Source organism: Mesoplodon densirostris, chromosome 15 (assembly GCF_025265405.1).
Source record: "Mesoplodon densirostris isolate mMesDen1 chromosome 15, mMesDen1 primary haplotype, whole genome shotgun sequence".
Lineage (NCBI taxonomy): Eukaryota > Metazoa > Chordata > Mammalia > Artiodactyla > Ziphiidae > Mesoplodon > Mesoplodon densirostris.
Genome location: NC_082675.1, coordinates 16947140 through 16968758, shown reverse-complemented (window position 1 = coordinate 16968758; position 21619 = coordinate 16947140). Strand labels below are relative to the sequence as shown.

Here is a 21619-nt window from a genome sequence, read left to right as displayed (position 1 = left end):
GCGCACTCTAGGGCCCATGTGCCATAACTACTGAGCTCGAGTGCTGCAACTACTGAAGCCCATGAGCCTAGAGCCCATGCTCTGCAATGAGAAGCCACCGCAATGAGAAGCCCGCGCACCGCAACAAAGAGTAGCCCCCACTCACTGCAACTAGAGAAAGCCCACGCGCAGCAACGAAGACCCAATGCAGCCCCCCCCCAAAAAAAAAGGCTCACGGCGGTGTGACTAAATAGGAACTTTCATATACAGCTTTTTTCCTGAAGTGAAAATGGACTGATTTAGCATGTTTTCCTTAAAAAATTTTAGCAATGACCTTAATACAAGGTTTGTAACTCTGACCCCGTAACACAAGAAAGCTATCCTAAGAAAACCAAAGATGTAGTCAAAAAATTAATGCTCTCAGAACTCCCTGGTGGTCCAGTGGTTAGGACTCCGCACTTTCACTGCCGAGGGTCTGGGTTCAATCCCTGATTGGGGAACTAAGATCCCACAAGTGGTGAGTTGCAGCCAAAAAAACAAACAAACAAACAAAAACCAATGTCCATTAATTATAGCATTATCTTTAGTATCAGAAAAGCCACAACCAACTAGTAAGTCCAATAAAGAAAGTTAATGATATGATGGTATGTTCATTAAAGAGAATTCTTCAGACATTAAAAATGCTTTTCTAAGGAGGAATTTAGTGACACAGAGAAACAGCCACATTACATGGGGAAAGAAAAGATGCCAAAAAAGAAAACAATCCCAATCTCACAAAAATATATAGGCATAGAAGAAAACTGTACAGTTAACATTTGGGGGATACCTCTGGGTAAAAGGATCATGGATGATTTATTTCCTTTATTTCCCTCCCCCAGATTTTGTGGACTTTAAAATGTAATAGACAGATCTATCTCATTTTTACCTTCTGTATCATGTTCGACAGCATGATATACTCTAATGAAAGTTTCTTGTGGAACATTTAGGTTATTGCCAATTGCTATTACACTGTAACAAAAATATCCTTATACATGCTCCTTGGTACAAATGACTTCTTTATGATATTTAAGTATAAATGCTGAATCAAAGGTTGTGCATATTTTAAATACTACCAAATCCACCCCCACACACACACACACAGAAGGCTATATCGATTTAAACTCCTACAAAGAACAAGAGTACCTAATTCCCCACCCCTGCCAAAACCCAGTACAGGCATACCTCAGAGATAAGCCTGTTTGGTTTCACTGCAATAAAGTGAGCATCACAATCAAGTGGATCACAAATTTTTTGGTTTTCCAGTACATATAAAAGTTTTGTTTACACCATTCTGTAGTCTATTAAGTGTGCAATAGCATTATGTCTAAACAATGTAGATACCTTAATTAAAAAATACTTTATTGATAAAAAATGCTAACCATCATCTGACAACAGCAGGGTTGCCACAAACCTTCAATCTGTTAAAAAAAAAAAAAAAAACTCAGTATCTGTGGAGCACAAAACGAGGTATGCCTGTATTTTTGCCTCATCGTGTGCGTGCGTGTGCGCGTGTATGAGAGTGACTATGATAGGCATTTTGATTTGCATAACTCTAGGCAAAGTTAAACCTCTGTAGATACTTGGGAGTTATTCAGATATCCTTTTCCGGGAAATGCTTTGCCAGATGCTTAGCCTATTCCACTAGACTGTTCATCTAATTTATAGAACACCTGTATGTTCTGGACATTAATCTGTATTTTAAATGTGTAAATCTTCCCCTAAGTTTATTTATCACCTGTTGACTTTGAGGAGTCCTGCTGGATTTTATTCTTATAAAATCAAATTCATCAATCTTTTTCTCTTATAGCATCTATGGTTTCAGCCTGGTTCAAAATTCCATCCAGGTAAAAAACCTGAGGATTTATAAAGATATTTTCCTGTATTTTCTTTTAAAAGTTTTGGATTTCGTTACATTTAATTCTTCAACCCTCAGAAGTTGATTTTTATGAATGGTATGAGATAGAGCTCTAATTTCATTTTATTTTTTCCGTAAGAGTCAACTGTTTCAATACTGTTTATTGAAAAATCTCTTTTGCCCAGAAATTGAAATGCCACTTTAATTCAATGCTCATTTCCAGGTGGAATACAGAGAATACAGCCTCTTGCACTTCCCCCACTGTAAGCACTGCCCACACTCTAGATCCCAACTGCCTGGCCACCAGTCTGTCTCTTCTATTAGACACCGAGTTCCTTGATGACAGGTGCCAAGACTGCCTCACTGTGGCACTGTGGAATCCCCAAAACCTGGGCACAGAGCCAGACACTATTCAACAAAGCTTTATTTTATATGTACTTTAATTTTTCATTTTACAACTGAACCAAACTTGAAACCAAGAGTTAAACCACTTTCTGCAAACTCCACCCCAACCTACTGGAACACTATGACTAATTTGGAAATGCTAGAAATGGCTTGCTGAAAGGCTAGATCTCTGACAGTAGAAAGATATATACAAGTAACCTTAAAGGGTATATACCCACCATTATCTGCCCCCAAATTAACCAAACTTACCTCCAAGATGAATAGGATGTTCTACATTCATCCATTTGGATTTGGGCAAGGCCACCAACACCCCTTTCTCCCTCTTCATCAGCTGCATTGTAATGGTATCACCAACAACATACTGATGTGATTCTGTGGCAACAACACTGTAACATGGACATTTATATGTAGCAGGGCAAGGAGTTAGCAGACTGGGGTCTAATCTAGTAAATATCTCCATCTTACCTCTTGAGATCCTTCTTATGCACAGAACTGTAACAGATGGGACATTTACTCCAGGTCTTCTCGCTCAATGAAAGATAGTGCAGGATGCATGCCCAGCAGAAGATGTGTCCACAACGGGTTATCTTGGCTGCAGTAGGTGGATATAGGCATATTGGGCAAGATGGCACTTCATGGCTACAAATGCGCTGAAACAAAATGCCACAAGTTAAACTACTTTCAGAATTGACTACGGATCATCAAAGTTAAAGCCTCTCCTCTTCCGTCCCCATCCCTATACAACTCTAACAACACATCTTCACAAAACTGTTCAACAGTGCAGGTATATGGTACAATAGCACTTCAAGCAAATCATAAAGGAAATAAAACAACTATGCAACAGGTATTTTGGGGGTTCTACATCAAAGGGAAAAAATGACAGAAATCAATATATGATCCCATTTACAAAAAAATATTTATATGTACACATACATAAAGGTACAAAAAGGTTCTAGAAGTAATGTACCAGTAATTTCCAACAGAGGAGTCAATGAGACTTCCACTTTATACTATATGTCTCTACTTTTTTTTTTAAACCAATGCATATAAAACCTAAGTTTCATAGACCTTCTATGTCATTTTCAGATGATTTTATGAATTTTCACAGTAATGGGAGTCCAGGCTTTGGGTCCATCATTTTGAAACTACATCATATAACCTAGGAGTGACAAGGGGATACCCAGAGCCCATAACTTCAAGAGAAGACAAACACAGCAGTAGCTTGGACAGAAGTACAGCTGTGTGGCTCATTTCACCTGTCACAAGGCCAAGGCCTAATCTGATACTGATTACTACAAATGGCTACCAATGAAGCAGTGTCCATGTAATGAGTCCATCCTGGGTCAGGAGGGTAACCAGAGTTCTCATATTCCCCTGATTACTTCTTCCCATAAGAGAAGAGGTAGGACTGCTTTTATCCTACAGATCAGAGCCCTCCAACGCCCAGTCCTGCAGGCCAGAGCCAATTAGCACAAAATGAACTCCAGAAGAAACCAGGACTGATCTCTCTGGAAAATGTCTACAGTAAGGCCAGGCAGAAAGTGGGATCAGCAGTAAACCCAGCCAAAAGCTGCTGTCACCACGGTCCCTTTCTTTAGTTCTCTCTCCCACTAACAGGTTATAAGCTTAGCTGAGCTACTCACCACTTGTTCCACAAAGTCCCAGTTGACTAAGGTATCAGGATCAGCAAAATGAACTGCGTAGTCTTGGTCTTCAGACACCACAAACTGGCAGCTAAAAATAGGGAGAGACAAGTAAAAGGCAGACTGTCAGAATCCACCAACAAGCCTTCAGCAGAAATTCATCATCTCTTCACTTAGAAATCAAATGCAGGCCATTAACAGCCATGCTTTGTGAAGCACTAAACTAGGACTTCAGCCTCAGTTCCAAGTCCTGGCTCTGGAAGGAATCCAAAGATTCAGTGGGTAGGAGTCTACCATGAACTCTGTTTCTTCTGCTTCCAGGCCCAGCCAAGCTGCCTGCAGGCCCTCCTCTGAACTAAAATTAAGCCAGACTGTGGCTCCATCAACCAGAAGGGAAGCCAGATCTCCTCCCTCACCCCCAGAAACCACTAGTCTTCAAGGCAGTAGAAAAAACTGTCCCCACTCAATCTTTTGAGTACTAGTTTTTTGGTTATTTTGGCCACGCCACATGGCTTAGGGAATTCTCAGTTCCCTGACGAGGGATCGAACCCAGGCCACAGCACTAAAAGCCTGGAATCTAACCACTAGGCAACCAGGGAACTCCCACCAGTTTATATAAAGTACTAAATGGTTACTTCAGTCTGGATCCATTAGTTACATTATAACTAATGCCACACAAAAGGAAACAAAAGAGAATCAGTATTTGAGCAAATGTATGCCAAGCACTCCAACTTGGCACTCAATTCTCCCTTAAGTAATTTCTCCTCCTTTATAGAGGAAAAGCTGAATCTCAAAGTGGTTAGGTAAGTTACCCAAGGTCGAAGGCCAAAACAAGATTCAAATCTGGATTCAATTCCAAAGCAAACACTTTTACTACCTCATCATGATACTAAAGCATTATTTAATTTTAGCATTTATTTAAGCTAAATAAATAAATTTATTATCTTCTTTTGAGCACCAGGAACATCCACTTGAAACACATCCGTGTTTTCAAAGTGAGGTGAGTGAGAGACCGAGAGAGAGAGAGAGAGAGAGAGAGAGAGAGAGAGAGAGAGAGAGAGAATCAACTCCGTTTCCCGCCTCTCCCACAGTAGTTTAAAAGAAGCCTCTTTGCACCACAAATGCCCAAAGGCTCAATTTCACTTCCCTCCTAAGAGTAGCTATACTCACTTGGCTTGTAAAAACAATTCCTTGTTGAAAGGCTTATGTCCCCACTTGTTCCTTTTTCCCCAGCTGCCATGTCCACTGCCTTCAAAATGACCTGCCTGGCCACGGGGTTCAAAAGTGAAATTCAACAAGTGATTCAGGTTGATCTTCTTCGGACCAGAGAACTGGGCAGGGCTAAACTCTGCCCGCTGAGCCTCTGCTACCTAGAGAGAATGAGAATAAATCAGAGGATTTTAAATTAGGATGACACTTGCTAAATGACAGCAGAAACCTGCACAACCCCTCCTTCTACACGGCTTAAAATATTAACTAAATAAAACACAGGCTTATATTTAGTAAACAATTTTCCTAGGACGGGGTAATGCAAAAGCCTACCTAAGATCTAGATGGGAGTGGAAAAGAGAAAAAGAGCCTCTAACATACAATTACTTATAAACTATTTAGTCTGCCCTAAGTGGCAATTCACCATTAAATGACAAAACCCAGCATGAACTCCTCTAGCTATCTTGAAGTACAAAGATTTACTTACTGGATTAATCTTTCCACAGTCCCATAAGACTCCTACACCTTAACTCTTGTTAGCTACTTGCTCTCTGGTTTGTTTCTGGTCAACATGAATCTGTGGAACTATACTCTGGAGGCGGCCTGCAGGCAGCTACTAACTGCCATAGGCTTCAGGATCCTGCCAGAGACCTCCTGTCTAAGACACACACTGCTATTCATTGTTAATTAAAACTGACAGAATTAGAACATGTAGGCAGACTAGCTCTGTGTCCAGAAATAAATCCAATCAGCACATTCAGAAACAGCTTAGAAAGTGACAAGAAACCACGTATGAGAAATACCATTGCACAGAGATGGAAGAATTATTGTGTCGGAGCTTTTGTGGTCCTCCTGATGTTCCCAAATTGGAATGGTACAGGTACCTGCTATAAGTCAGCTAGTGCATTTTCTAATCCCACTTTCCCATTTAATGTCATAGGCACTTGGCCCTGTCACTAAATACTAGTAAACAGTCACTTTTTTTTTTGTAAGCCAGTTTTACTTTTATTTTTTTTTAAGATTTTTTTTGATGTGGACCTTTTTTTTTTAAGTGTTTATTGAATTTATTACAATATTCCTTCTGTTTTATGTTTTGGTTCTTTGGCTGTGAGGCATGTGGGATCTTAGCTCCCCGACCAGGGATCGAGCCGCGCCTCCTGCATTGGAAGCCGAAGTCTTTACCCACTGGACCACCAGGGAAGTCCCTGAAGAGTCACTTTAAATAGCTATATACCATTATATTACGATGGGCATACTATAATGCCTTAGTGTAGGACATAGATGGTTCATGGCTTTTCCAGCATTAACAAAATAATGCTATGATAAACACAGTTGACAGACCTTTGTGCACAAGCATTTGAGCACCTACAATTATTTCTTTTGAATGTAGAGTAGGAATCAAAGGAAGTAGAGTCAATCAAAGTAGAGTCAAAGGAAATGCAAATTTAAGGCTTTTGCTGCTTGTTAGTAAAGTCAAATTTAGAGTTTAATAAGCAGCACTTGCATATACATGACAAAGAAATCTAAAGAGTACAAAAAAGCGGACTTCCCTGGCGGTCACGTGGTTGAGGCTCCGCGCTTCCACTGCAGGGGGCGCGGGTTCAATCCCTGGTGGATCAGGGAACTGGGATCCCGCGTGCCTTGCGGTGAGGGCAAAAAGACTACAAAAAGGGATACAGCCAAAGATACCTTTTATTCCAGAGGCAACCAATATACCCTCTGAGATATTCTATGAATACAGCATCAGAGTATATGACCTTTATGATTAAATACAGTGGCATATCACACAGTTAGGCAATCTCCTTTTATCTTTTGTGTGTGTGTGTGTGTGTGTGGTACGCGGGCCTCTCACTGTTGTGGCCTCCCCCGTTGCGGAGCACAGGCTCCAGACGTGCAGGCTCAGCGGCCATGGCTCTCGGGCCCAGCCGCTCCGTGGTATGTGGGATCTTCCCGGACCCGGGCAAGAGCCCGTGTCCCCTGCATCGGCAGGTGGACTCTCAACCACTGCGCCACCAGGGAAGCCCAATCTCCTTTTATCTTAACAGATCCTGGGAGACACCACCTCCCCCCTCACTGTTTATGTAACTCACCAGAGGAAGCCCAGGACTTCCAGGTCATCCCTTATCTCTCACCCCCTAGACTCTCACCTCCATATGGCTCTGCCTCCCCTAATCAGTCTTCCACTCCAATGCCCCAAACTCAGATAAGAGCTCGTGTTCAACTCAACAAAATCTCCCACATTCTCAACCTTCTACCTTCATCTTTTTACCCTAACTGGCCCACTGTCTCTAATACTGCCCATCATAATTCCTGATTACACTTCCAACACGTTCACCTCTCAGTTCCTTGACTTCCTCTCCTCCAATCAGCTTGCCCTCCACTCTACCTCTGCCACCCACTCCCAAGGGCATACCATCTACAGCTGTGCTGTCATAACAAAGCAGCCACTACTATCCAGCTATGATGGCTACTGAGCACTTAAAATGTGGCCAGTACCACATCATAAAATAGCATTTAGCTATACTGGATTAAATATATTAACATTAATTTCATCATTTTTACTTGTTTACTGTGGCAACTAGAAAACTTTAAGTTACATATTTGGCTTGCCATTTCTATCTTAGCATTTCTACTGGATGGCACTGCTCTACAGTCTAGACCACAGTGGTAATAACTGCACCTCTTCCACCATCTTAATTTTGAGCACACTACCAGCAACTCACTCCTTTCTCAGCTTGTTTCCGTTAGTTCTGATTCTAACAACTTTTCACCTCCACTGGGATCTCCAAACCAGTGATCCAACACCCTCCCCCCAAATTTTCTTTCCTTATTTGGCTCTGATCCTATTCCACTGCCCTCGTCTCTTTGTCAGCTGTACTCACCGGGCAAAACTTTCCCAATTAATCCACACCGGCATCAGAGCAAGTAAACATGGCTAAAGAACACAACCACACCATACCAACCAGCCTCACTAAAGTAGATCTTTCTGCGGCCCAGCGGTCATACTGCAATCCTATTACACTTCTGTGCTCCACGGATTCCCCCAGACACCCAGACACATCCTCCAGTCCTCTGGTTTCCAAACCTCCTCTCTTGGCTCATCTTTTACACTTCACTGAGACAGTAAGAACAATCAGAAAAGAACTCCTACGTGCTCCTAGTCTGCCTTCCTCATTACTGTGGATGAACTGGCGAAGCTCCTAAGCCAACTCCTCCCCCTGGGCACTAGACCCCAACTGCTCAGGAACTCAAGGACACTTCTAGTAATTCTCTCTCTCTCCTCTGCATCACGTTTTCCCTCTTACCAGAACAATCTCATTAGCAGAAATATGCTGCATTTCTCTAAGCTTAAACTCTCTCTTGACTTCACATTCCCCTCAAGCTACTGCCTCTCTGGTCCCCTGTAAGAGCAAAACCACTAGAAAGTAACTATCTAAACTTGCTGTTTCTTCTTCATATCCTCTCTAAAGCTATGCCAATCAGGTTTTTGTCCTCACCGCTCCACCAAAGCAGCGCAAGGCCAAAAACCTAAACCCTTCCCATTTCGAAATCTAATGGGCAACTTTCCATCCGAATCTTCTCACCCAGCCTAACAGCAGCACAGGACAAAACAAGCCATTTCTCCAAATGGCTTTCAGTTCTCCTCCTCCCTTTTTGCTGGTTCCTTATCATCCTGACTCCAGGCTCAGTCCTTGAATCGATTCCCTTTTCGCAACACTCACTCCTTAATGATCCCACTTAGTTCCATAGTTGCAAACACCAAGTGTACACGGACAGCTCTCTAGCCAGGGTCTCCTCCTTGAACTCGACTCAGTTAACAGCCTATCTATACTTAGAGATCCAACAGGCATCTCAATGCAAATATAACACTTCCAAATGACATTCTTTTTTTTTTTTTTTTTTTTTTTGTGGTACGCGGGCCTCTCACTGTTGTGGCCTCTCCCGTTGCAGAGCACAGGCTCCGGACGCGCAGGCTCAGCGCCCATGGCTCACGGGCCTAGCCGCTGCATGGCACGTGGGATCTTCCCGGACCAGGGCACGAATCCATGTCCCCTGCATCGGCAGGCGGACTCTCAAACCACTGCGCCACCAGGGAAGCCCCAAATGACATTCTTTATCTAATCTAAACATCCTCCTTCCCTCCCCATCCCAAAACCCTGTACTCCTCTTGAACTTTCCCCCATTTCAGCAAACGGTACCTGAACTGGGCCCCTACCAAAAACATTAGTCATTTATTTCTCTGCTCAAACCCCACAACTAATCTATTTAAAAATCCTGCTGGCTCTACCTGCAACTATCTCCCCAAATATGCTTCCCTCTCATCACTATCACTCTGTTTCAATCACTCTCACCCGGAACACCTTAATAAGCTCCTAACTAGTCTCTCTGCTTCCACTCTCCCCTTTACAACTCCAAGTCAGATTACCTTCTCTTCTTAAGCCCCCCGATAGCTTCCCATCTCTCTGAACAAAAGCCAAAGTCCTTCAAGGGCCCAGGTGATCTGATCCCTCTGTCTTACTCTCTGGCTTCATTTCCTGCTTCTCCACCCACGGTAGCCTATTTGCTTTACCTCAAACACACGAAAAACATTACCACCTCTGGTCCCTTGTACTTGTAAATTCGCTCTTGCTAACACACCCTTCCTCAAATTCTACTGTGTGCTCCCTTGCTTCATTCAGGACTCAGAGAGTCCTCAGAGAAGCTTTCCTTAGCCACCTCCTAAAACTACTCTTTGTTACTCTCTATCCCTTTACCGCTCTCAGCCTACTTTTTTTAAATTTAATAATTGTATTTATTACATAACAATTTGTTTATTGTCTCCCCAAACTAGATTATAAGCTCCATCCAATGTTGTATTCCAAGCTCTAAATGATATTTTTAGTGCATAGTAGGTGAGGAATAAATTTCTGGTGAGTGAATGAATTCTTCCATTAGTGCTCCATTAAATCTTGTTCTATACTGGTTACATAGTATGCAACATTCAAACAGCAGGATAATATATTTAACCAATAATATATTTAACTTTGATAGCATTTAGTTTGTTTCCTAAATTGTGCAACTACAAACAATGCTACAATGACCTCCTTTGTACATGAGTCTTTATGCGCTTACAGAAAGATATCTAAGAAACTCCTAAAATCAGAGTACCTGGGACTAAGGATATATAGCATTTTACATTTTTCTAGGTACTATAGGGCAAATTAATGTCATTAATTAATGCCATTTTATTACCTAAATATTCCAAAGTGTACCTATAAATCAAGAGTGATAATAAAAGGATGATACAAATTAAGATACCCGAAATTTGCTATAATTTCTCACAATCCATAATTACAATGTCTTCCAAGAAAATGTTCATAACCTTCAAGGGAAGAAAGGAGGCAAAGTTCCAAACCTAGTTAATCCTCAACTACTCAAGTAATTCAGAAAGGGGGGGACCTCTTGCTCCCACCCCTTCCCAACCACTAATAAACTGGGGATGGGGGGATCAGACCTCACGCTTCTTATGTTCTAGAAAGGACATTCGAAAATTCCATACCTCATCTCGTCTTCCACCATTACAAGAAGAGCTAAAGAGTTTGTTGCTGCTGCCACCGCCCCTTTGAGGAGGCATCTTATTAAAAGTTTTGCTTTTCTGTGAAGTGGAGCGACGGGACTGGTTGATAAAATTTTCATTTTTGGGGTAGGAAGGTTCACGTTTGCGATTATAACGCTTGGATCCACTTGAGTTCTTTCCATCTGAAAGCAAGAAATGTGAAAAAATTAGTTAAGAAACGATACATATACTTGGAGAATTGCTCTCCACCTCCCAACAAAATTGTGTTTAAACAAAGGCAAGTGGGTCCTTCCATGACCTCCAAGAAATCTGGGTTGGGCCAGAGCATCAGTGCTTTGGGCAAGACATTACACAGTAAGGTGAAAAAAAAAATTTTTTTTTGGAATGAAGCCTAAAGGGTCCCTCCCTCAGGAGGGACACAATATAGATCAAACCACAGAGACTCTCAGTTCACAATGTCTTTCTTTATAACAGAGCTTAATCGCTGCTCTTGTATTGATAAAAGTCCATTCAGACAGAGTGACAAAAAAGAACAGCCTATCTATATTAAGGAAAAGTACTTTATCTGGAGGCAGGACAGAAGGCATTCTTCTTAAATTACTACAACACAGCTAGACCCTACACCGCAATGGTGTGGCCTAGGTCTTAGCAGATATACAGAAGGCACAAAAGCAAAACAATATTTACATACGTTTTAGAGGTCAAACTGAGAAGCTATTAAATTGACAAAACAAAAGAAGCTGGACTCTAAAACTATATCAGCGTAAAGTTATACCCTTTTAAAAACTGTTTCTTGCTTTTTTCCTCCAATTACGAGAACATATGTTCAATTTTGGAAACCAGAAGAATAAATTCGCCAGTGCCCATGGAATACCAACCTATGAAGTGTTTAATTTCCTTTTATTCTCCATTTTATACACTCATCACACATCTTCCACAGAATGACAGGCATATAAGATATACTGTCTTCCACCTATTATTCCATGAGCATTTGCATGCACCCCTAGGCTTCAAAAACATGATTAATGGCCACACTGTTGTCTGCCATATGCTTATGGCGTAACATAACCAATTTGTTGTACATTTAGGTGGCTTCTGACTTTTTGTTTATTAAATAGTATTGGGAACCTCTTTATAAAGAGGCCTGTGTGTATAATTATGTCAAGTTCTTAAAGTAGAATTAGCAGATTAAGTATGATCATAAAGCCTTTTACACATCCTCAAGTTGCTTTCCAAAACCATACCAATTTATTTATATTCTAACAACAGTTTAAGAGAGAACATCTAGTTTACTACATTCTTTATAATACTGAGTTGAATAAACTTTGTTAAATTGAAGGGTCAAAATAATGTTTCAAATTTGATTTCTCTGATGACTAGCAACAAACATTTTTTCAGTCTGTTAACCATTTGTATTTTGTGTAAAGAGCTCGTTTGTATTCTTTGCCCCACTTTTTCTACTGCGGAGCTGAACTGTATAGATTATTTTGTCCAAATTGAACAAAGAACCCTGACCAGACATATATAACATGTGCCAAAGTTTACCAGCTTTAAAAAAAAGCAGGGGAGAGGAGGCAAAATAAAACCTATCTGAGAACCTGAGAACCATACCAAGTAAATAACGGTGAAAGGTCCCCAAATTAGTCTTTGGACAAAAAAAGACTAATCTTTCTTGTCCCTTCACTCACTCCATCTTGCCTTATTTCAACAGAGAAATCTGACCAAATCAAGTCTGTATCCTACTTTAATGGCTTTAAAAGCAAAAACAGAGAAAACAGAAGTTGGGGGACTTTTAATGAAGAAATCCATTAGGTTTGCCCTCAAACTTTAAAGGGGTGGTAGTTTATAAAGTCAAGAGACTCCAGCATGAGCCTCAGAAACTACAACCCCCCCCACCTGCCAAAATATAGCTTAATCCTGTTTATGTTAAAAATATATAATTAATAGAAACATGTCTGGAAAGGCAACAGAGCAGGCTGTTAATGACGTTTACCTTTGGGAAATGAAGCTATTCACGTTGGCCTAAAACAGTGGTTCTCAATCCTACAGTTTGTAGGAATCACCCAGATGAGCTTTTAAGGGATTCTTGTGCTCAGGCCTCACCCTCTAAGATTCTGACCTAAGTAAACAGAATTACTGTTCTGTATACTAATAATTTGGATAATTAAAAAATTGTAAGTACCTACAAGAAATTATTTCTAGACAAGGTGACCAGCTTCTTTTACAGCAGACAAAAATAAATTCAGGGTGAAGCATATCCTCAGGGAAAAGGAAACATTAGCTGATAAACCAGAGTCCAAATTTTCAAAGCAACCACTTCACACTCAGTTTGCCAGCAACATGGGATAAATGCGAGGTATGCCATCCTCTCCAAACCTGACCAAATAGTCATGTGAGATGGCAGCACTGTAAACAGAACAGATGGTCAAAGAAACACTGCCAGGCTAGGGTTCACTCCTACCAGTCACCTTTCAATCCCAGTTAGGGAAAGTGACCGGAGCTTAAAAGTTAGGATTTAAGAACGAGACTTTTACCTACTACTTCAGTGCACAACAGTTACTGTCAAACATGGCATCAGTGGTAACAATTAGAAAATGAAGCTTCAGATCTCAAATTCTGCCTTGCTCTCAACCCATGGAATTAGTTTATAGTAAAACTTCAAATAAATCGAAAATTCAGAGGGATACAGAACCCCAGCTAACTTTACCATGAAAAGAAATGAGGTTTTATGAAGAGGATAGGCATATGCAGAAAACATGTTCCCCAAACCTTATTATCCAAGACTATTTCAGACGACCCTGCATCTGACCCTGTTGTTTTCAAGACCTAATAGATTTAGACTGCATAGATTTAGGTAAAGCCAGATTCTACACTTCAAGGGCTCAAAAAGGTAAGCTGGCACTCAGGAGGAGGGCTGTTTTCATTTCTTCACTTATTACCACACTGGCAAGGAAACGGTTTCATAATGCTTACAGAACTGCTGACAATGAACTGCTCACTTCTAAAACATTACAACTGACCACACAAGGATTCATGATTTTAGTTGCTAAAATCCACTCCCTCATCTTGTCTCTCACTTACCTACAGGCATGAAGTCAGACATCTAAAGTGAGAGGCTGGCTCTTATCTCTAGACCCAGGCAGCTAAAGATTGAAGGTACAGTCAGGCCTGGGACCCAGAGATAAAACTCGGAGTGCTATTTCTGAGGTGTCCTACAGGCAACTTGCCAGAATATACATGTGAATAAGTTGGGGGTTGAATCTGTCCTCCTTTCTCTAATAGGAGATAGCAATGAGGTGATCTGCTTTAGATTTTGGAAAACGGACAAAAAAGTCAAACTAAGTTCCTAGGACACACATGTTCTCTATTGAAAGTTTTAAATTTCAAAGTGGTTGTTCACAATCCTGGTTGCACAAGAGAATCATTTGCAGAGACTTTTAAAACTATGGATGTCAGGGCCCAAACCAGACCTAAAGAATCAGAAAGAATTGCTAGGGAAGAGCCCCACACATCCTTATTTTAAAAAAAATTTTAAAAAGGTCCTTAGGAGATTCTAATGCACACCCAGAGATGAGAACTGCCAAAAACTGTCAAGACACAGTCCAAAATGGACCATTAGTTTAATGGCTCAAATCCAGAACACAGGATCCTAGTTTCAAGAGACTTGAAAACTTAATCCACTGTCTCAGCTGTCCCACATTTCCCTAAGAGAAAGGTCTCCACCAACTAACAGTAAGCGTATCTCAGTCTCTTCCCCCGATTGCCAAATTACAGGCCATAAATTTTTCAGTTAAAAAATTTGGCATCATCAACATTTCTAGCTGTAGTTGTAACAGGTGGGACAGTCTAGAGATCAGAATACCAGCCAGGAAGTTTCTGCTGCTGATTCATGCCATGTCACAAGCAAGTTGCTTACCCATCATCCAAAGCGGTTGACAAGCACCTCTGGAGGGGCAACATATGGCCTTACTACAGAATCAACTGATAACTGAATCCAGCTGAAATTAGTAATTCTGAATGAAAGGAAAAGAGAGGGGGGTATCAGGAATGACGCATGTGCCAATAAGTTACTTGCTTGTTAAGTGAATTTATATAAAGTGTATTTAGTAATATTGCCTGGGACTTCTTAGGAATTTACTTGGACAATTACTCTAACTCCTGGTTTTCTTGTCAGTAAAATAGGGCTAATCCCCTCTCCTCCCTCCTCATATAGAGTCATGAGGACTAAAAGAAAACTTCTGTAAAATGCCTACCATGGTGGCTGGCACATAGTTGCTGTTGTTATTTGAAAGCCTATTATTAATAAATCTAAAATTCCTATCAAGAGCACCTATTAGACTTTCAAAAAGCCATAGAAACCAAGGACTCAAGCCAACCAGCCTGGAAATTCTTTTAACTTCCCTAAATGGTGTTTATAGAAGGCTTTAAGTCACCTCAATTTTCAAAGCCATCAAAACCTCCAGGTCCATTTACAGCTCAGAGGCTTTCTTCAGAACAGATTACCCCTAGTAACCTGGCTTCTGGTACCGGAATATAAGAGGAGGAGTGTCAAGACAGTGCTTCATACCACCAACCTCAAAATAACTGCTTCATAATACCTGACCTTCCTTTAACCTCCATGGCAGTACCATCCCCCACCCAGAAGGATGGGCCAAGAGACTGGTTCTGGGCCAGGGTCCATTGTTTGCCCCAAAACAGCCAGGTCTCTCTCTTGCCTCTTTTTACTTTCTTTGCTCTTTTTTTTTTTTAATCAGTTTACTGTTTGTTTTCTTAAATACTTATTTTTATTTATTTATTGGCTGTGTTGGGTCTTTGTTGCCGTGCACAGGCTTTCTCTAGTTGCAGTGGCTTCTCTTGTTGTGGAGCACGGGCTCTAGGCACGTGGGCTTCAGCAGTTGCAGCATGTGGGCTCAGTAGTTGTAGCTCGCAGGCTCTAGAACGCAGGCTCAGGAGCTGTGGCACACGGGCTTAGCTGCTCCGCGGCATGTGGGATCTTCCTGGACCAGGGATGGAACCCGTGTCCCCTGCGTTGGCAGGCGGATTCTTAACCACTGTGCCACCACGGAAGGCCCTCTTTGCTCTTTCTAAACAACTTTCCCCAAACTCTAATCCACCTCTCTCCTCTGGGCTACATTCCTGGGATATTTACTGTTGAACGTTCTTAGAACTACATCTTAGCCCTACTGGAACAAAACTGTAGGAATAGATCCAAGAAAAGGAGTATTATGCAAATGTTTGAAGCAATCAGCCAAGGCAAAGAAACTGTGGTATGCCAATCTGGCCAGAAATATCAAGTAAATCCTGTTAGCCAAATGTACTTATTTCCGGTGTGCATGAAGGGCAAACCTAAGCCAGTCGCAGGAACAAAGACTCAAGTATATTAATCATGTAACTAGGAAGCAAATGACCATTTATTACACACATGGTTTAGAGAATAGAAACCAAAGGTGTTTTTCTCATGTGAGGTAGGAAAAGGAGAGTGGAAAAGGGAATTAAATATTTAAAAACTGAAAAATCCTTGTTCTTGTTACTTTAACAACAGAAAGACAAGTTGTAAGTCATGTCTTTTCACCTCACCTTTCCTGTTCTTCCTTCAACTCAGTACCATGAGGTCCCTTCAACAATTTCCAGCTGAATCAAGTACATCAAGTGTTGAGTCAGCTTCTGAAATCCTACAGAAATCTTTTTACGGAATTATGCAGAATTTCAATCTACTCTTTTGTTAGAGCAGCCATCTAGAAGTAGAAGTCCCTGTGTAAGAGGTCCTGAACAATATCTGCTGTGGTAGCATTAGTCTTAGTTGTAATGTTCTTAAGGCAGTATATGCTACCTTTCAGCTCAACCTTAGCCAGTATCTAGTTTCCTAAGCCATTTTTAATCTCTATTTACTCTGTCTTTGAATTTGTTCCTAAATGCAAACAGGTGATTATGGTTGATGAGGAACTCTATTTAGCTACAGGCCTATCCTTCCTTTTTGCTAAGGGAATATACATAGCAGTAGCCAGAAAAGTAGGCAATAGCAATGGCAAACATATTCAAGCTCTCTTACAAACATATTAAACAAAAACTAATGCTACCAGAGGGCACACCTGTGTATTTCATAAAGTCCAGCAAAAAAGTCCTTTCCGTGAGTTTTTACTTCCTTCCTCAGAAGCTTTCAATTGATAAGATGAATAGTGTTTTAAAAGTATTTTATGGGGTTTTTTTTGTGGGGGAGGGGAACTTCCCTGGCAGTCCAGTGGTTAAGACTCCATGCTTCCACTGCAGAGGGCACGGGTTCCACCCCTGGTTGGGTAACTAAGGAACTCACATGCCCCATGGCAGCAGCGGCCAAAAAAAAAGAGTATTTTATGGTTTTCTTTCTTTTTTTTTTTTGCCATGCCGCATGGCATGCGGGATCTTAGTTCCCCAACCAGGGATGGAACCTGTGTCCCCTGCAGTGGAAGCATGGAGTTTTAACCACTGGACCACCAGGGAAGTCCCTTTATGTAGTTGCTTAAAAAAAAAAAAATTCACTTCAGTCAGAATGAACCCAGCAATTAATACTTACTCTATACAAGTCTGACTGAAATGTTAACACTGACAAATATTTGCTTTGGTCAAACCACAACAGAATTCTGTATCATCCTGTTGGGTAATGAGAGTTAGTTCCACTTATCAACATATTCAAAGTCAGGACAATACAAGTAAAATGCCTTACATACCTCAGTTTTGTTGCTGTTTTATCTTGTTTGAGTTGGGGCACACTTTCACCTACTGCTTCACTAAACAATAAATCAACTTAAGGCATTTACTGCAACTGACTCATGACTGTAAGTCAGTGGCTTAAACAGGAGCCCCAGAAAAGTTAGTTGAGAATTAAGATAGCTGGAGAACCAGAATCTTTAACATCTAGGAATAGAATGCAGACGTTATTTATCAGCTACAATGAAAAATATGCAGACTGTTCTTTTTTTTTTTTTTTTTTTTTTTCTTTTTGCGGTATGCGGGCCTCTCACTGTTGTGGCCTCTCCCGTTGCGGAGCACAGGCTCCGGATGCGCAGGCCCAGCGGCCATGGCTCACGGGCCCAGCCGCTCCGCGGCATATGGGATCCTCCCAGACCGGGGCACGAACCCGTACCCCCTGCATCGGCAGGCGGACTCTTAACCACTGCGCCACCAGGGAGGCCCTGCAGACTGTTCTAAACTAGTTCCAACACTGGCCAAGAGGACTGGCAAACCTCTACCTCTAGGGAAGATCTCCGATAAACCTACACATGTGCAAAACCCCAAAATTAGTCTACATAATATTGCCTGACGTGGCCTGAAAGTCTACACTTATCCCTGCTTAGATATTTAAAGCATTCATTCTTATCAAGACAACTGGTCTCCACCTGAGTTCCAAAAGCAAGCTCTAGAAGACCTTGTTGTACCAGGTAAACAAGTTTGCTATATCGAGCAGAAAAACTCTCAACTCAATTCAGCCTTACAGTTGTTTTTCTGGTTTTTAAGTCAGCCTTACAGTTTTCTTAATCTTGGAAGTTTTAAACAACTGGAGCTCCACATTTGGGGACTCCAAATGTTCCCCTCTCTGCCACACATCCCAACTATTCCCACTGAAAACATTTCCTATTACTGCTAATTTAATCAAAATACAAAAGAGCAGAGCTTTGAAGTAAGACGAAAACATTCAACTCCAGATTCTGCCAACTCCGGAACTCCTGGCCTCTCACCTTCTTCCTTCTTTAGATGTGAACAATCCCACCCTGCTGGACAGGTGACGGCAGTATTGAAAAAAGAGGTAAAAGCCTAGCCCAGTACCTGGCACATGGTAAGCCCTCAATAAATGGTAACTATTATCATCATGATGGTCATATTTAACATTGAGAGGCATGACTACAGAAATGACAAAATCTTCCTCATAAGATGACACCACCCTAGTCTAACAAGGAAATAGACATGATGTGCATTTGGTGCATAACAGGTGTCAGGTACTCTCCTAAGCATTAGTTCATTTGTTTCCTAAGTTAATTTATTTTCTCCACCTTTACAGGTAAGGAAACTGAGACACTCACTCAAGGTCTGGCAAACCTAAAAAGACTGAATCCAGAGACTGTTCTCTTAACCACTACTCCACACTAAACGAAGCCATTCAAAGATGAGTCCTCTTCATCTGGGGAGATCTGGGACCAGGTTATTCAACATGAGATTTGAGTTTAACAAATCTCTGGGCCTCACCATCCCCTGTTTAAACTTGAACACTACCCAATTCTAATTCAACATTAAGAGTAAATGAACATAGTGGTTTTAGGAGCGTACGCTGATGCGTCAGACAAACCGGGTCTTCAGACCTGCTACACATACTAGCTGGTGACCTCACCTTTTCTGAGCCTCAATTTCCTCATCTGCAAAATGGGGATAAGAATAGCACCTACTTCGCCGAGCTATTTCGAGCTTTAATGCAAGGATGTACTAAAACCACGCAGTACAGTTCCCATTAAATGTTAACTAGAAGTAATGGGAGCCATGGAAAAGAGAAAGATATGAATAGTAGAAAGCAGAGCTTGTCCCTGGGTGACCCAGCTGGCACACGAGCGAGGATCCTCCCCAGCATTAGGAGCAGTCGCCCCCCGCCCACCGCCACAGGAGCCCGCCCTTACCGCTCTTAGGTTTAGACTCGCCGGCCGGCCCTGCAGAGGCGGAGCGGGGCGGCTGTTGCCCTTTGCTGCTGCCCGAAGAGGCGGAGGAGCTGCTGGAGCCGCTGTTCTTGTCCATGTCGGAGGCGGTGGCGGCGGCGCTGGGGGAGCTCTGCGGCATCAAAGGGGGCCTTGGCGGCGGCGGCGGCGGTCGGAGCGGAGCGGGCGCGGCGGAGACCCAGGCTCATGGCGTTCGGGGCCGGCGGGGCTCGGCGGCGGCAGCGGTTCTCGGCCTTCATGGCGACATTTTTCCCTGTTTCCTTCCTCGGCTTCTCAAACTGGAAGGAGAAGCGGCGGGCGGGGCTCTTGAGCCCGGCGGCGGCGGTGACCGAGAAGGAGGAGGAGGCCGGAGCTCGGAAGTCCGGGCCGGGCCTGGCGGGGCGGAGGCTGCGGGGAAAGGGGAGGCGAGGGAGGGTGCGCGAGCCCCGCCGGCCGGCCGGACACGCTCTCCCGCCGCGGGGCAGGGGAGAGGGCTTGCTGTCTTGGTGTCGGGGACAAGTGTCTCCGACACAGCGACCGACACTCGCCTCTGGGCCGAGGCCGAGCTGCTCCGGGAATGGCGACGAGTCGCCAAACAGCATCTCGAAGAACCCGGATGAACTATATATAGTGGAGATGTGAGCGTGAAGCACGCTGGGAAATGTAGTTTTCTGCCTACATCCGGGTCCAATGGGTTTTTGTTTGTTTGTTTTCCTTTTTTTCCTCCTCAATGTGTGAGAGATCTTACAGGATGATGGGACTTGCAGTACAGGTTTTGGTCTTAGTACACTAATAATAATACATACCACTCATAATGCATCCAAACATTGGAATACCTGTGGAATTCCTTTATTGACTCATTGTAAGTTATAGCTCTTATTCTAGTATTAATATCAATTTATTTATGGCTCTTATTCAATCTCCTAATAATGATAATAATGACAATACTTTACATTTAATATCACTCTACAGCACTTCCTCATACAATTACTTCATTTCATAGTCATTTATTAATTAATATAAATCATTGTTAATATTTCATTTCAGTGTTAATAATAATAGTTATCATTGAGTGCTTATCATTAGCAGACACTGCTCTGTGCAGTTTTTATGGAGTATCACATCTATCCTCACAATAACTCAAATTTAAAGACAAGGAAACGGACTCAAAAAGCTTAGATCATTTGCCATGATCACACAGCTAATAAGTGACATTCTCAACTACCTGTAAGATAAGCAGTTCTCCATTTTACAGATATGGACACTGAGACTTAGAAAATCACATATGTATTTTAGAAATCATATGACACCCATCTGTACTTTGGAAAATTATAAATGATTTGTTCCAACAGTAGCAGTTCAAGATTCAAAGGATCACAGAAAAACACTGTGAAAAAGATAAATAATTCTTATAAATATAACAATAAATAAGGCTAACCTTATCTAGTTAGAAACCTATTATATGCCAGGCACTGTGCTCAGCACAAAGAATTCCGAAATAAATTAATGCAAGAATGTGATAAGGACTATAATAAAGTTAACACAAAATGCTGACCAGAGCAGAGGCCTCAAGGAGAGATGTACAAAAATTTAGCAGAGGTAGAGGAGGGCTTCCCCAGAGGTGGTGTTACTTGAGCTGAGCACAGAAGGATGAGCAGAATATCAAGTCATAGATGAACAAATAAACAAATAGACAAAATCCCAGACTTCCCCTAATTAGGCCCTTTTGGGTTCCTTATTAATCGTCACGTTATACAAAACATTAATAAGTATATACAAGTCAATCAATCTTGCAGTTAACAGTTTTAACTGGGATAAAGGAAATTAGATACTAATCTCATTTTTTAATTTATTTATTATTTATTTATTGGCTGTGTTGGGTCTTCGTTGCTGCACGCGGGCTTTCTCTAGTTGCGGCGAGCGGGGGGCTACTCTTCATTGCAATGCACGGGCTTCTCACTGTGGTGGCTTCTCTTGTTGCGGAGCATGGGCTCTAGGCACGTGGGCTTCAGTAGTTGTGGCTCACGGGCTCTAGAGCGCAGGCTCAGTAGTTGTGGCACACAGGCTGAGTTGCTCCGTGGCATGTGGGGTCTTCCCAGGCCAGGGCTCAAACCCACGTCCCCTGCATTGGCAGGCGGACTCAACCACTGCGCCACCAGGGAAGCCCTAATCTCATTTTTTAAATTTCCTTAAATGCCCTCCACCAGTCCTTATCTTGCTTTCCCTTTTCCAGCTTTTTCCCCCCCACAAATCATATTGAAATGAGAGAACGGCTACA

The 21619-nt window shown here is 42.1% G+C and overlaps 1 protein-coding gene across 2 annotated transcripts in view; it reads right to left on the bottom strand.

Annotated features, from left to right (window-relative positions):
* The window catches only part of RNF10 (ring finger protein 10), a 31542-nt gene extending 11973 nt beyond the window's left edge, over positions 1 to 19569 (bottom strand). For both annotated transcript variants that reach the window (XM_060118833.1, XM_060118834.1), the window contains exons 1-6: positions 19327 to 19569; positions 10670 to 10869; positions 5092 to 5291; positions 3922 to 4012; positions 2744 to 2928; positions 2528 to 2664 (exon numbers count right to left, since the gene is read on the bottom strand). In XM_060118833.1, the coding sequence (XP_059974816.1) occupies positions 2528 to 2664; positions 2744 to 2928; positions 3922 to 4012; positions 5092 to 5291; positions 10670 to 10869; positions 19327 to 19483 (970 nt within the window). In that variant the 5' untranslated portion in view covers positions 19484 to 19569. The remainder of the gene's footprint in view (positions 1 to 2527; positions 2665 to 2743; positions 2929 to 3921; positions 4013 to 5091; positions 5292 to 10669; positions 10870 to 19326) is intronic.
* Positions 19570 to 21619: the final 2050 nt, after the last annotated feature.